The sequence below is a fragment of the Stylophora pistillata genome, chromosome 2 (genome assembly GCF_964205215.1).
Source record: "Stylophora pistillata chromosome 2, jaStyPist1.2, whole genome shotgun sequence".
Taxonomy (NCBI): domain Eukaryota; kingdom Metazoa; phylum Cnidaria; class Anthozoa; order Scleractinia; family Pocilloporidae; genus Stylophora; species Stylophora pistillata.
The window spans coordinates 52,538,353-52,555,062 of record NC_142520.1 but is presented as its reverse complement, the minus strand read 5'-3'; the positions used below and the strand labels follow the sequence as shown (position 1 = coordinate 52,555,062).

General features: G+C 41.1%; 2 protein-coding genes across 2 annotated transcripts; one reads left to right on the top strand and one right to left on the bottom strand.

Moving 5' to 3' along the window:
• Positions 1-4,810: 4,810 nt before the first annotated feature.
• LOC111345348 (uncharacterized) lies at positions 4,811-6,652 on the top strand. Its single transcript, XM_022952630.1, has one exon. The coding sequence runs from the start codon at positions 4,811-4,813 to the stop codon at positions 6,650-6,652; it is 1,842 nt and encodes a 613-aa protein (XP_022808365.1).
• A 5,763-nt stretch (positions 6,653-12,415) lies between these two features.
• Positions 12,416-13,600, bottom strand: LOC111345347 (uncharacterized). The gene is made up of 2 exons (XM_022952629.1): positions 13,422-13,600; positions 12,416-13,322 (listed from the first exon to the last, which is right to left on the bottom strand). The coding sequence occupies exons 1-2, from the start codon at positions 13,598-13,600 to the stop codon at positions 12,416-12,418; spliced, it is 1,086 nt and encodes a 361-aa protein (XP_022808364.1).
• Between the last annotated feature and the right edge of the window lie 3,110 nt (positions 13,601-16,710).

Genomic DNA, 16,710 nt, shown 5'->3' with positions numbered 1-16,710 from the left:
AGGTACAGTTTGACATGAGACGTCAAACATAATTGAAGAAACTGATTCAACGCATAACGAGCCTGCTATCCTGAGAGGAAATTACTACATCTATCAGAGAATTGGTAAGCGATAGACCCTTTACTTAGTGGGCAATATTGTAGGATGTCATTCTCCGTAACTAGAGCCAAGTGTTACTGCCAAAAGGCGTGTCCTTTCGTGGCCGCTTACAGCAAGGATTTCAAACGCTCGATCAGAGGAAGAGGTTTGAACTAATAAAGAACCAACAAAAATACAAGTTTACAAAACGCAGAAATATAAAACTGAAAGGTGGCTAAAGCGAACGCGATGAACATAATAACTAGGAACTTAATTACATTGTATCGGCGCTGTAGGCCGCGAAAAAAGGGCAACGAAACCAGATGTTCTCTCGGTGAAATCAACGATGAAACTAAAAAGCTAGAATATTACAACATGTAAATTATAGAGAACGCGGGAAAGAAAAACAAAACGTATTCCCGAGGGAATGCTAATAAACTGAAATAGAATGCAAAGAATGCTAAATTCTACACCAAGAATGGCTCTGAGAACAACTATGTTCCGCAAATAAGTTGATCTCATCGACAGCGTCTCAGCCAGAATATCAAAAGACGTGGCGTGGGAACAGTGAATTGACCTCCAGAAAATTGCCATTTAGGGTGCTGCGAACATCATTTAAAATGACATCTTCTATGCCCTTAAATTCCTTTTAAATTTTGGAAACAGCTTTGATTATGACTCTATATTGTCTGGTGTAAAAAATATGCAACCACTGGAACACAGACGATACTATCGATCTCTTGTTCTCCTTTTTAAATGTGTAAAAGTTAATGGGCCTGACTATATTTCAGATTTATATGAGCCTCGTATATTGCGCTACAGTTTAAGGAACAGCGATCACAATCTCACTTAACCGTCTTACAACAATCGATATTATCACAATTCCTTCACATATAAGTCTTCGCATATGTGAAATCAGCTTCCCTCTTATATTAAAGGATCAACCGATTTGAGCGACTTTCGCAAGCTTTTAAAATCCTTTGATCTATCAGTCTTAAGAGCCAGCTGCAAATGCAATTATTGTATATCTTAGGGTTCTACTAGTGTACGTTTCCTAGTTTTTTCATAAATTTACTGGGTCGCGGGTGGGTGCAGCTTTCTAAATTATCTTAATGTATCTGCCTGTATTACTCCTTAATTGTATCGCTTTTAACTTAATATTTTATTGTCATACGTTTTATACATGAGCCTCTGGCTCGGATGACCGAGGCAACCCCATCTTACGTTTTGACATTAATAAATTGATTGATTGATTGATCTGAATGAAATGAATTATTTTTTTCGCTTGTGAACCCTATGTCACGATGGATCCTGGATCATTGATTAGTTATTATGGTTTTTGTTGGTATATCGATTCACTGGGAAAAAGTGAAAAATCTAGGAATACTTGTATATGTATACTGGAGAAGAATAGTTGGAGTTCTAAGGAACATGTTTATGCGTATGATATCCATATTACGGGATTCACCTGATTTAGGGTAACAAAATACAATATCATTTGATGTTATGTGATCAATCGATCCTAACTGATATACTTTAATTTCCTTCGACATATCAAGTTTACTCACAACATCTAAACCAGCTGATACAATAAATCATCACTCGCTTTTAGTTTGTTAAATGGATTTTTATTTTATTATCCTTCCCATATCAAAGTTATTGACTGTTGAACAGATTAATTTTTCATATGTATCTTTGCATCTTGATATTAGATTGAGGTTCTTGCACTGGTAACCAGCCTTAAAGTATAGAAATGAGTCAAGTCTGGACCATAGTTATTTTTTCCTTCTGGAGCACCATCTTGGCTCGTTGCGCCGGGTTGGTAGAAAAAGTTACTTTCCTTTTGATTCAGTTGGCCACTCAAAGCCGATTGATGATACATTATAGTATCATTTTACAATTGGAAAGGCGAAGATAATGATGAAAAGCTATTCATGGCAAAGGAATTCAACAAAGTTTAAGTGCAAGACAGGCTAGAATACTTGATCCTTAACTTGAAATGAAACTTATCCTTAAAATGAAAGATCCTTAACTTGAGGCTACCACAAAAGCTTATCATCATGTGTAGAGTTTACTTTCATTTGCATCATGCATTACGGTTTCCTTGGGCTTGGTTGCTTTTTTAAAAGCGATTCAGTGTTGAATAAGAGAACACTCCGAAGTATAGAGTAAAAAAGGGTCAAGCACTTGACAGTTGTTGATAGTACGGTTTACGAAAATTTTTTACCCAGGTTAAACATTAAAAAATTCTTCCTTCATCCCTTGCCTTAATGATTAAGGCAAGAGATGAAGGAAGAATTTTGCTTTTTAATTTTGATTTTCTCCCCGACAAATTTTTCTAACGCGAAAACCTTTCGAACCAGCCATGCAAAAGTAAATTACACAGAGGCAGACAAAGCATGTAAATTAGACGATCTCAGAAGTCATCTTGCGAAAGTCCAAACCATCGAAGACCTTGAGTTGGCTAAAATATATCAAATACAACTGACGGCATCAAGTATTGGACGGGTCTCAATATCTGGTGAGTAGAATTTACCAAGGTGTAAATATGTGACTTTGTTTAGTCCTTCATCACAATTTGTGCGAGTGGTGGTTTGGTACTTAAAAGGATGAATACCTTTCAGCTTTCTTCTTTTGTTTGCGCGACTAAATTGACTCACTTTAGACATGTTTGTTTCAGGAATGTTACTTGGAAATGGAGTGATGGAAAGATGACTGATGAACAACTTGTGAAAATTGCAAAAAACTGCAATGACACTGATGCTTTGTCTAAGGAACCTAAGATGTTCTGTTATACCGTAACCCATGATGCTCTCCTGGGGTGTACTAACTATAGTGAGAAGCACGCCTTTCCGTGTGAAGATTTCCAAGGTGAGACGTAATCTTCATCAGAGTTCAGCAATTTTATTTGAAACGAAAGCAGTTCCCCTGGAAGATAAAACTTATGGATTGTTTTTGTATCTGCAGATAACTTTTGGAGGCACAAACATCAATGAGGAGTTACATGAGAAGCTAGGTTGTGCTATTGAATGAGATCTTCCTGCTTGTTTCTATTAATTTTAATGTTATGAGCACTGCTATCATTATCACTATTATAATTATAATTATTAATATAGTATTGTTTTACCTGAAAGCAGAAAATATCTTCCCTCAAGTGGATTCTAATTCAAGGTTGGTGTGCTTAACAATCCATTGAGGTGCTTTAGTCTCTCTTGCAAAATGATTCTCCTGTAAATTATTTCTTCTCGGTTGTATCAATTTGTTCATTCATTTATCCTCCTACATTTTATTCTTTTACATTATTTCGCATTATTTCCTTTTCACTACCTCTACATCTTTAGCTGTATTCCGGCATTTCCTCAATTGAACGCTTCTGCAAGAAACGCTTTCTGTATATTCTAGGAATATAAACGCGACTTTGCAAGGATACAATCACAAGTCTGTAGGTATATGGTAACCAAAGCACATTGGATTTTGGAGAATTTGAAACTGAGTCGTTGAAGGCTTATTTTGAATGGTTTGACATCTCAGAAAAATGCCAACCTATAATAAAAGATATATATTGTCGCTATCATTACCCACCGTGTGATGAAACACTGGGTGAACCTAAAGATCGAAAGATTTGTCGCAGCTCATGCGTGTATTTAATGGACGATGTTTGTAAAAAAGAAAAGGTTATTCTCAGAAAATCAGTGGAAACGTCCCCAGATGTCGCGTCAAAACTGATTAATTGCTCGTATTACATACCAGCATATGGTGGAGATGCCCCTGAGTGCTATGAGGGGCCTGATATCTCTGGTGAGTACTTCACAGTTATCTTTTAATCCTTTATCTTGGCACAAGTCACTATTCATCACTGTAACTTAGGGCGAGGAGGGGAGAGAGAGGTAGAGGGAGAGGGGTAGGGGAGAAGGGTAGGGAAGAGGGGTAGGGGAGAAGGGTAGGGGAGAGGGGTAGGGGGGAAGAGCTTTGGAGGATTTTATTTGCTTAATTGTGTCATCATAACATTTAACTGATCCGCTCAAAAGGCATAACATTCTTATGATCCCGTCCACTTTGACAGTTAATTTTCTGTCGTATGATTATTGTGTGATTATAATGATAATAATAATAATAATAATAATTATAATAATATTTAACGAGGGAGCCCAACTCGCCAGGGTGGTTTTCAGTGGGGGCCCTCATTAACTAATTAATTAAATTAATTAACTGATTACCTTAGTTGATTAAATAATAATAGTAATAATAATAATAACAAATAAAGAAATAAAATAACATGAGTATCAAAATAAATTGAAAAAGTCAAAATCTTAAAATCGATAACTGATTGAAATATCAAAGTTATGCTTCTTTACCCCAGTTAGTTCGAGGAAGGGGTAGACGAAGATCATTGGCACGTCTCGTGTTATATGAATGGACAGCTTTACTTTTGATAAAATTAATATTAAAATCAGTTTCCCCAACCAGACATTTGTGGATCGCAATGCAGCGATGAAAACCCTTCTTGCGGAGAGCGACTTGAGATCTAAACTCCTCATTGCTTCGGTTGACGAGCTTCGGGTGGGTGCCCCAGCAGAACTTTAGCAGCTTTATTCTGTAGGATCTGCAACTCTGACATTATAGTGTCATTATGTAAATGCGCCGCCAAATATGTAAATGCGCCGCACATGGCTGCACTCTTATCTCTCTGTAGTTAACTTAGCTTGCATCCTTTCCCTTGTCAATCAAAGAAATGGCTCTTAGTCGCTTAGTAAGACTTCCTAATGGACTGTCTAAGACCTTCTGGCCACGATACAGCGGTAAAAGAGCAGGACGTCTCGTCAAAGATAGAGGAAACGATCGTTACCAGTTGATCAGCGTTGCTCAACCACGGGATCCTAACCGTGTTGCTACACTAACAAGAATTCACCGTTCCCGAAACCCAGCGAACTTGACACCAGTCACCATATCCCCCGCAAGCCCAAAAGGAGGTTTGTCGTCGACCCATGTTCCATCTTTTTTGGTCTCAAATGTTATGTCCTTGGCTCCTAATATCGATGAATTACGCCATGTTGTTCTGAATGCAAATTTGGATTGTATTTGCATCGCAGAATCCTGGCTTCGGAGTTTTATTCATGACAACGTGGTTACTCTAGAGGGGTTTAATATTATTCGCAGGGACAGAGTCGAATCTGAACACGGCGGTGTTTGTATGTACATCAAGGATACGATCAATTTCACTGTTCTGGTTGAGTTACAAGAGCCATCTTTCGAAATGCTTTGGGTAAAACTTAGGCCGTTCCGTCTCCCAGGGGGATGTAATTTTATTGTTGTTGGGACGCTTTATCATCCGCAAAGCGTCAGTGACCCAGCAATAATGGAATATTTAATCAAGTGCTTATCAACCATTGAATCGTGCTATCCCAACTTTGGTATTCCGATTGCTGGGGATTTTAACAGATTGCAAATCACACACCTCCGTAATAATTTCCAGCTAAAGCAAATAGTCCATTTTCCAACGCGTGGCAGAAGGACACCTGATTCAGTCCTTACTAATATTTCTGAATATTATCAGGATCCCATTGAACGCCTGCCTTTCGGTTTATCTGACCATGCCTCAATTGAGCTCCAACCGAAAGAGAGAGCACATGTAAAGCAACCCACTATCACTATTAAGACGAGAGATTTGCACCCCAGTAAGCGCCAAGCAATGGGCACCTATTTGGATGCTGTGGATGTGAACACCTTGACTCGCGCCTTCAAAATGTGCGCCGAAAAGGTCTCGCTCCTGGAACAGATCATAAAAACAGGACTTGAACATATTCTTCTTATTCAATCCCGGAGGGTGCACTCTACTGAGCCCCCTTGGATCACATGTACACTTAAAGATCTTATTCAAGCACGCCAGCGCGCCCTTTCCCGTGGGGATAATCAACAGTCTCGGGAGCTAGGGAATCGCGTGAATCGCGAACGAAAAGCGTGTCGGGCTAAGTACTTTCAAGCGAAGGTGAAGCACTTGAAGGAGTGTAGGCCGTCCGCGTGGTGGGATGAAATAAAAAAGCTTAGCGGCTCTTCTCCGGCTTTCACGAAGAGATCTTACGTCACGAAGTCCCTGCGACACCTGTATGGGCCCTCAGATGACATCTTTCTTGCCAACACCATCAATAAGGCCTTTCTCTCGCCTATGCAGTGTTTCTCTCCGCTCCCTGCTGATTTTCTCATACTACCCTTTAAAAGTGCAACCCAACAACCTGCGCTTGTTGTATCAAACGAGTCGGTTTATAAGAAATTGACGAAACTGAACAGAAGAAAAGCGCATGGTCCTGATGGCATCCCAGGGTGGGTGTTGAAAGAAAATGCAGATTTACTGGCAGCGCCGATAGCAGATATTCTCAATTTATCTTATCGCGAAGGTCGTCTCCTTCATTCATGGAAAGAAGCGGATGTCGTGCCGGTGCCCAAGCAAAGACCTTTGCAGGACATAAACAAACACCTTCGACCCATCTCCCTGACTCCAATCTTGTCAAAGATAGCGGAGGAGTACGTTGTCGACACTTATGTTAAGCCCGCTGTCCTCTCAAAGATCGACCTATAGCAATTTGGAACGGTGCCTAAATCCAGGGCCACGCATGCATTAATTAGTATGATTCACTCTTGGGCGAAGTCAACGGATGGAAATGGATCGACTACGAGAGTTCTAATCTTTGACTTCCGGAAGGCATTTTATCTGATTGACCATCATGTTCTGGCGCGGAAGCTTTCCTCCTACGATATTCCAAGGTCGATTTTGTGCTGGATCATGGACTTTTTAACGAACCGTAAGCAAAGTATAAAACTGAGCCGCGATTGCTTCTCAGAGTGGGAGGCTGTTCCTACAGGGGTACCACAGGGGACGAAATTGGGCCCCTGGCTCTTCCTTATCATGATAAATAATCTTTCTGTAGCAGACACAACTCTTTGGAAATACGTTGATGACACCACTCTTGTCGAATCAGTATTGAAGAATGAGTCTAGTTACATGCAATTACGTGTAAATGAACTTGTAAGTCAGTCAGAAAAAGATGGTTTCCAATTCAATGAGTCTAAATGTAAAGAACTGAGAATATCATTCTCCAGATCAGGTAGTCTGTTTGATCATATTACTACCAATGACAAGTAAATCGAAGTTGTTTTATCCGCAAGGTTGTCAGGAGTGATAGTCTCGGACAACCTCAGGTGGAACGCACATGTAAAATCTTTATGCAAAAAGGCTGCGAAGCGTCTGTACTTCCTAAAACAGCTAAACAGCGCTAAAGTTCCATCTGAGGATCTGCAACTTTTCTATACAACATGTATACGCCCTGTATTAGAATATGCGTGCCCAGTTTTTCATTACATTGTTCAAATAGTTAGTTCTATTTTTAATCTCTATGGCTTAGAATGTATTACTTACTAACTTTAGTTTTGAGGGTCACTGGTTTATCAGCGCAACCTGTTATGTGTCTACCCTCTTTAAATAAAGTCGATTATTATTATTATTATTATTATTATTATTATTATTATTATGGAAAGGTTGCAAAAACGCGCGTTGCGGATGATTCAACCTGACTTATCCTACGCTGAGGCTCTAGTAGCTCTTGACATTGCGTCACTGTACGAGAGGAGGGAGATCTTGTGTGATGCTCTATTTGATCAGATTGTTAGGGAAGAAAACCACAAGCTCAATGATCTGCTACCTCCACGCAACGAGTCCACCTATTGCACCCGCAGCCAGAGATAGTTCAAGCTACCGATTTGTAAGACAAATAGGTTCAAAAACACCTTTATCATGGCGAACAGTTTTAATTATTAGTAGCTATTTCAATTATTTGTATTTTGGTTTCTGATACTTCTCTTATTGTATTTTATTGTAGATTACATTTCGCGGCTTTTGTTGTAGTTATCTTAGAGTAAGAGATAATCTATTCCCATTGTAAAGTAAGTCGTATTTCAGCCGGCCCGGGGGCTGCAATGATTTTACTCCCTAAAAAAAGCTATCTGATTATCATTATTCTTGTCCCCCCACATAACATCTCCGTGGTCAAAAAGAGGAAGGATTATGGTATTGTGCAAGGTAACTCTAGTTTGTAGTGGCAATACATTCCTGATTCTCCTGATTAAGCCAGATTCTCCTGATTAATCTTCATGCTGATAGCATGGACATGATCTGTACATGATATAGATTGGTTGAATGTCACGCCGAGGTACTTGAATGATTGTGTTCTCTCAATACAAGTGTCCTCTACTTTAGCCAAATATCTTGAATTTGATTCAGTTTCTGAGGACTTCCAAAGATAACAAAATTGCATTTGAATATATTTAGAGTTAGGAGAGCCACTCAGACACTGTTCGTAAATCAGCATTGATGTGATGTTCAAGTTGACTGACGTTTTTGGATGAGTAATAGATTACAGTATCGTCCGCGTAAAAAATAATTTCACTTGCCAGATGACAATCCGAAAGATCATAACGTAAATCAAAAACAGTAAAGGTCCCAATACACTGCCTTGGGGTACCCCGACAGGCATTTCGGTCACTGCAGAGTGAGCATCTCCAACCGATGTGATTTGTGACGTGTTTGTGAGATACGATCTAAACCACTGGGTGGTAGAACTGGTAAGACCGATGTTGGTAAGCTTTCGAAGTAGCAAGTGATGATCCACTGTATCAAAGGCCTTAGATAGGTCTAAAAAAAACGCACCTACAAAGGAACCAGCGTCCATATTCTCGAAGCGTACAAGCAAGTGGCTGCTGGATCTGTGGCGTCCGTGAAGGGAAGAATTGTCTCTCACAAGTATGTAGTCGTCGCAAAGTCTGACATTCACAGCGTATGAATGATCTCGTCGATATCGGGCTTATATCAGGAAGAAATAGAAGAATCTTCTCTGCTCATTGCTTAGGCTGTAAGACAGGTCTAGCTGAATCGTGCTCACACGTTGCCAGTGTTTTATTTTATATTAAATATTGGACTCGAATTAAGAAAAAGTTGGCCCGTACGCAAGTAAATTGCTCGTGGCCTCTTCCAACTTATGTAAGTAATGTTACCTATGCGAGGGAAAAATAATGATTTCTCTTCTGCTAAAAAGTTAAAAGAAAAACTTGACGATTTCATTGAATCGTTTGAATCAAACTCGAACTACATATAACAGAATGCAAACAATGCAGCCATTTAGCTATCCACAGAACACTACTAATACTAAATAATGCAACCTGTTGTTTACTACCCTTATAACCAGTATTTTGTGCTAGTTAATAAATTTCATTTTGCAGTTAAATTGTTTGCAATCTAAATGCAGGAGAAATCACTGAATTTTGTAAATACCAAAACATTTCTGTTGGTGTGAAATAACTGCGAAATCATCTACATTGATAGTTAGAATTGTATATTTTTGTCATAGAATCAACCATAGATAGGAATTTAAAGACCAATACTGCACTTTATTTTCATAAGAATATATTGACAATTTCTGAATTTTATAAATAACAAAACATGTCTTTTGGTGTCAAATAATGTGAAATCATTCACATTGATACATAGAATTGTACAATTTTGTCATAGAATTTACCAGAAATACGAATCTAAGCACAAATACTGCTCTTTATTTTTATAGGAATTATTGCCGTGTGAAATAATTTTGCAAAGCATTGAAAATAATATTTTGTTCCTGTTTCTAATATTATTTTGACAATGTGCAAGATGACTTTTACCATTTAAAATATATTTGATAAGAAAATTGAAAAATTTTGTTGTTGTTGTTGTTGCTTTCCAGTTATAACCACAATCACTATGAGCTTGATATTTGTTATCTTTAAAAATGCATGTACATCACAAATGTTCTCAATTTAAGTGATCAACACTTGTTTACATAAAAATTATCTGTTAACAAAATATTTATCTTTGCTCTTTTAGTTCACTTGATCAGCAGCTAAATAATTTTGTCCACTGGTTAGAATGGTTTTCATTAACCTCTGAAACAAAGTATGATGAGTGGAGTGTAAACATCAAAATAACACAAATAGAAGTAAGATGTATTACCCCAAAGTGTATTTAATCGATTGATGAAAACCATTCTACTAATAGATATCAATAATTAGTTCCTGTAGTATGTTGAAATTAATCAAGCTGTACAAAATTGTATTTAGGTATCTGCCCAGAGCATAGGTCATTAGAAGTGGTTGGTCCCTAATATGTTACAAAGTTCTTGCACTACCCTTGTGAAAATATCTTCCAGGATCCCGAGCAGGATTCTGTCCAGGATTAGGATCCACATTTATCAAATAATCAAGGATTCGATATCCTGTAGGATTCTGGGAAACATTTCCATCAGGGTATCATTTTAGAAAACAAAAAAATTCATTTAAAAACTAGCTAAGCAATTGTTACTATTGATGGACAAAAATTTACAAGGGCTGAACAAACTCTTAAAATACGATCAATCATCGGTACCTGGTTCTTTTTGGGACCATTTGGGTCACAACTCAAGAATTTAGTTGGGAGTATTCTTTCTAATATAGTGCATTTCGTTCGTAGTAAACCTCTCACTCGCTCCACATAGATCCTAACATTGGCTATACCTCTTGAGCACTCTATATCTACTGAGTCTAGTTGAGCTTTTCCTTTGGTGAATGCAGGAATCACTAGCTCTCTTTGCTTTAACCCAACACTCTTAGAAATTGTAAATCCTCTATCTGCTATTACAGTTAAGAATTAACAGTATCAATTGTCCGGGTCGGACACATATAGCGGCGTCGATGTCGAATAACAACAGCTCATTAAACCAACGAACTTAATGACGTCGAAGAATTCCAATGTTTACAAAAGCATCCGGTCGCCCTTTCATCATAAATTACGAAACTCAGGGAGCCGTAAAAACCACATGATGAAAGGCGGTAAACGAAAGAAAAGAAACAGTTTCACGTACCTAAATTGTTTACAAGCGCTTCACCACGTGCGTTAAAAAAGGGTACAAAAACAAAAATTACTACTGAAGGATTGTGGTCTACGTGACGTACAAAAAAGTGTAGAACGGAACGGACTAACATAAAACCTTGTTGAGGAATAGCCTCAACATCAATCATTCAGAACCAATTTAAGCAGGTATAGGAAATTTCCATGTAAAACTTTTAAAATACAGAAAACGATGAAACGAAAACAGAAAACAGAATATACGACAAGGAAAAAATAAAATAACGGAACGATGAAAACTTACACGGATGGTGCTGCGATGAATGATAAACTGACAAACTGAGGTGATAAATTAAGGTGAAACCTACCGAAACTAAAAAATGCAACACACGAGCTGTGAACCGAACGAGCCTGGGAAATTAAACTGACCGAGTGATTCCCAGGGCCCATTGACAAAAAAGGCGGCAAAACCCGTAACACTCCTCGCCCAAGGACAACGTCCTTGCTACTTGAACATCCTACTTAACATAGTTACGGTCCTTAACGTCCTGAGACTGTAAGATTAGGACGAGTTCGCCTATAGGACGTAGGTAAGTCTTCCGTACTCCCTCTTTGCAAATCAATACATTTGCTTTTCTAACTTCTCTGTCTTCACTGGTAATAGCTTCGGCGACCCTTGTGAGTTGCCAGTCGTTCCGGTGGGCTTCCTTGTCTCTCACCAAAACTATATCTCCAGCTGTTAGGTTGCGTTCTCGCTTGTTCCACTTGGGTCTCCTCTGCAGGGACTGGAGATATTCCCGTCGTCAACGCACCATTGGTCTACTAAATATTGTACTCTTCTCCAGCGGCGACGTGCATAAAGGTCTTGTGGAACGAAATTCCCGGGAGGTGGGAGAAGCGGGCAATATTTCAATGTTAACAGCATTGAAGGTGATAGGGGCTGTGGGTCTTCGACGTCGGATGGGACAGTAGCGATAGGACGGGCGTTCACTATAGCAGAAACCTCGGCTAGCAAACGTAACGAGCAGTTCATGGGTAAGTTGAGGGTTCCCAAGCTCTAGGAGCATAGCGTCCAGGACACGACAGATTGTGCCGATCTGACGTTCCCAGACTCCCCCAGAATGGGAAGCATGGGGTGGATTAAAGGACCATTCACAGCCATGGTTAGCAAGATAGGTCTTCAGTGCTCCCTCGTCCATCTCTTGAAATGCTTGATCAAACTCAGATTTAGCTCCGATGAAGTTTGAGCCACAGTCACATCTTATTCTAGCGGTGGGTCCACGGATGGATAGGAAACGACGAAGTGCACAAATGAATGCACTTGTATCCATAGACTCCAGAACTTCTATGTGTATGGCACGACTGTTTGAACGAGAGAAGACTAGTCCCCAGCGTTTGGAGTTTGCAACGCCTCCTCTGAGCTTCTGTCTTTATTTACCATGGTCCGAAGACATCACATCCGACGTTAGTGAAAGGACGTGGGGTTTCGGTCCTGTCGGAGGGAAGGTCCGCCATGTGTTGGATGAGTATTGTTCCCCTAAGCCTCCTACATATGACGCAGGAACTGATGACTTTCGACAACTCCCCATGGCCACCAGTGACCCAGAAGCCGGCTGTGCGCACTGCTCCGTGAGTTATATGTCGACCTTGATGATGTGTTTTCTCATGTTGGTGCCGAACGATTAGCCGAGACAAATGATGCCCTTTCGGGAGAAGGAAAGGATGCTTCTCGAGGAAACTGAGATGAGAGCGACGAAGGCGACCACCAACTCTAAGTACTCCTTCGGTATCCCCGAACGGGTCTAAGCTGTAAAGGCTTGACTTCTTTAACAGGTTCTTCCTTTGTCGGGAACGATCTCGACCTTCGGTCCTCTCCGCTCCTTCGAGCAATTTTATTTCGTCTGCGAAACACTCATTCTGAACGGTCCTAATCATTACCATCTCTGCTTGCATCAACTCCGTTGCTGAAGGGGGACGTGGGATTCGTTTGGGCAGTTTTTCTGACGGGACACGATTGTCTGTTCTGTTGGTCCGGTGCTTGGGTATGTGATCTGCGCTTGCTGCTTTACGCTCTTTCACCATGACAATTAAGTTGGCTAGGGCTCGTCGCAGAGACGTGAAACTGGAAAAACGACTGAATCTTTCAGCACCCAGTCCCGGTATTGTAACTACATCTGTGGTATAGGTAATTACTTGACTTCTGACCTCTGGATCTTGCAGGTCTAAGGCGATTGATTGATTGATTGCTTCAACGGTAGAAAGGGGATTGGGTGAGGCTTCCCTCAGGAACTCTGGGCCACGTAGCCATCTTGAGTCTTTCAAATGTTCTGCGGCTACTCCCCTGGTTACGAGATCCGCAGGATTCGAGGTGGTCCCAACATATCTCCATTGCGTTGGGTCGGAGATGCTTCTAATGACTTAAACGCGATTGGCGACATACACGTAGAAGCGCCTGCTGTCATTCTGTATGTAACCAAGCGCAACCTTAGAGTCTGTGTAAAAAACGACTTCATGGATAGGTAGATTCAATTCTTCTAACAGCTTCTTCACTGACTGGGAGGACAAAACAGCGCTGCAAAGTTCAAGTCCAGGAATTGTTGTCGGTTGCAAGGGAGCCATCCTGGCTTGACCAAACAGGAGTGCAACGTTAACGTTTCCTGACTCACTGACTTGGCGAAGGTAGGTGACGACACCAATCCCGTTTTTACATGCATCTGAGAATGAATGAATTTCCGAACGTAAAACGCAGCCGAAATCCTTGGGGTGATAACATCTAGGAATTGACACAGTTTTTAAGTTGACGAGAGCGTCTCTCCAAGACTGCCACTGACGCATCAATTCGTCAGGTAATGGGTCGTCCCAGCCAAGAGGGGTGTCACTGCCTTTTTACCCCATGATCACTAGCTGACGAAGGAGAAGTTTTCCATTCAAGATAACTGGGGCAGCTAGGCCCAGTGGGTCATAAACTGAGTTTATGGTGGCAAGGATTCCTCTCTAAGCGTAAATGGTCGCTCAAGTAAGGTGATATGGAATGTAAAGGAGTCGCTTTCTAAATCCCACTGAACTCCTAAGGAACGCTGAGTCGGGAGGCTGTTATGACGGAAGTCAAGGTTGCGAACACTTTTCCCTCTGTCGTCCACGGGTATGGCTTCCATAACAGTAATGGAATTTGACACAACCTTGTGTAACCTGAGTTGGGCTGTCGCTAACATGGCTTGTGTGTTCTTCAGTAACTCTATCGTTTCTTGCTCTGTTGCGCGTGAAGTACGGCCGTCGTGAACGTAGAAATCATTGGAAACGAACACACTTGCTGCGGCATCGAACTTCTCCTCGCCGTCTTTGGCCGTCTTTCGCATGCCGAAAGTTAGTATCGCTGGACTTAACACATTCCCGAAAAGATGCACAAGCCTCCAGTACTCCACTACCTCCTTCAAGGGGTCATTGTCTTTGAACCATAGGACTCTCAGATAATCCCTATGTTCGGGGTTGACATAGGAGTGAAACATTTGTTCCACGTCGCAGAGCAGAGCGACATTCTCCTGACGGAAACGGACGAGCACGCCGAGCAGGCTGTTCATTTGGTCTGGACCTGACAAGAGTTCCTTATTTAGAGACACTCCGTGAAATTCTGCCGAGGAATCAAAAACCACGCGGATCTGATCGGGCTTTCTCGGGTGGTACACGGCGAATTGCGGTAGGTACCAGACTTGCTGGCTTCCGTTGACAGCTTTCAGCTCGTCGGGTGGTACTAGGGCGGCATGCCCGCGTTCAAGAATCTTTCCCATAAAGACGAAGTAGTCTCTCTCCAACTGTGCATTTTTCTTGAATGAACGCAATAAGCCATATAAACGACTCACAGCTTGGCTCCGGATGTTAGGTATGACGACGTTGCTTTTACGAAAAGGTAGGGGCATCTCCCAGTTGCCTTGACTGTTCTTGTGGGCCGTGTGACTCATAATTTCTAGGAATTTGTGGTCCTCTTGAGACAGACTGACTTCGTTGTCGTGTGGGGTTGTGCGGTAAACGTCTGGGGCGATCTGTTCCCCTCCGGCATACTCTTCTTTGATCAAGAAGTAATTGGGGCAGGGTGTTGTCTCGTAACATGGGGAGCTCTCTCGGTTTACTGCAAGGTCACGATTTTCGTGGTCGAGGTGTGGTCGATTTGGTTCTGGGATGTTAACTGTGGTTCGGTGAGCTGAGACATGAACAGGGCCTCCAACTCTGTCCAGGCATACTTGACTTGAGAGAGTACCCAAGGTTGAGTTTCTGAGCCCAAGGGGCTTCCTTTGGACCATTTCTAAAGGCTCTAACTTTCAACAACTCCGGTTCATCTCGGCCAATAAGGATTTCAATGTTCGCATTTGGATCCAAGGGTGGGATTTGATCGGCTATCTCCTTCAGATGGGAAAAGTTCCTCGCGATTTCTGGAGTTGGTATCTCGCTTTTGTCACGCGGAATGTGGTCGCATTCTACTAACGTAGGTAACTTAAACAGCTCTCCTCCGATGTACTTCACAAAGACCTCCGTAACTCTACGGCCGTATTTCACCTCCTTTTCGGCACTACAGGTGGACAAAAGAAACTTCTGCTTGTGACAATCAGCTCCTAGCATGTTAGCGAGGTGAGGTGACACCATGGAGGCGTTACTTTGATCGTCGAAGATGGCATATACTCTGTGGACAACGTCTGGCCGTTTCTTCTGAAAGACGTCTACGAGAACGGTTTTGATGCATGACAGTCCTCCATTCCTGGTTTGGCAGATCGATGTGCAAGTTGCTCTTAGTTCCCCGCCGTTATCCTCGGTTGCTGGTTTCCTTTTCTCCGATTGTAGCGGTGTGTCGGGGAGAGTGCTTCCGCATTTCTAGCAGCGGACAAGCGTGTTACAGTCCTTCTCTTGGTGTTCTGGTGAAAGACATTTGAAACAAAGTCCCGCTCTCATAATCCACTCTGTTCTGTCCGCCAGGGTCTTGCGTTCAAGAGCTTTACAGCTTGCTAGGTCATGGCCTCTCTTGTCGTGAAATATAAACAGCGTTTTTCTGTGTTTGGTGCACTACTGGTACTTCCGGCTATGGATTTAGTTTGTGACACGAAGACCTTTGCATTTGGTCTCAACGTTGACTGGCTGTTCTGTACTTCTTAGGGTTTGGTTTCTTAAAGCGTGGTTACTCCTCCTTCCAGGATGTTACGGTGGTTTTTCAGAGTGGCTTGTTTCTGTATCAAAACAGCGAAATCAAATTGACCGAGTGGGTCCCAGGGCCCACTGACAAAAAAAGGCAGCAAAACCCGTAACAGTATGTCTTTTTTTTATGCTGCTCTTCCCTCACTAATCATCTTATTTTATTTATTTATTTTTGCTTTTTCTTTTCTTTCTTTTCTAACTTACTGCCATCTTCAACATAAAATGTAGTAAGCTAACAGAATACTTCTGGTTTATATAGCTCCCTGATTGAAAAAGTAACATTACCATCTTGGTACTTCTAGAAAACAAAATTTTAAAACAACAGATGTTTAAAAAACAAAAGTACTGTAAAATAAAATTTTTATAATAATATAATTTAATCGATTTATGTGAATAAAGCGCTGTATTGTCTTTTCTCATATTGCAACAGCCTTGAATGAACCAACTATCTTCTAAACTTGTTTTCTTATATTCAGAAGCTGCCTGAATTATAAACAAAGAGCTTATGTTAGGTGTTTATGGAGGTGGAAAGAACATAATGATTATGATGA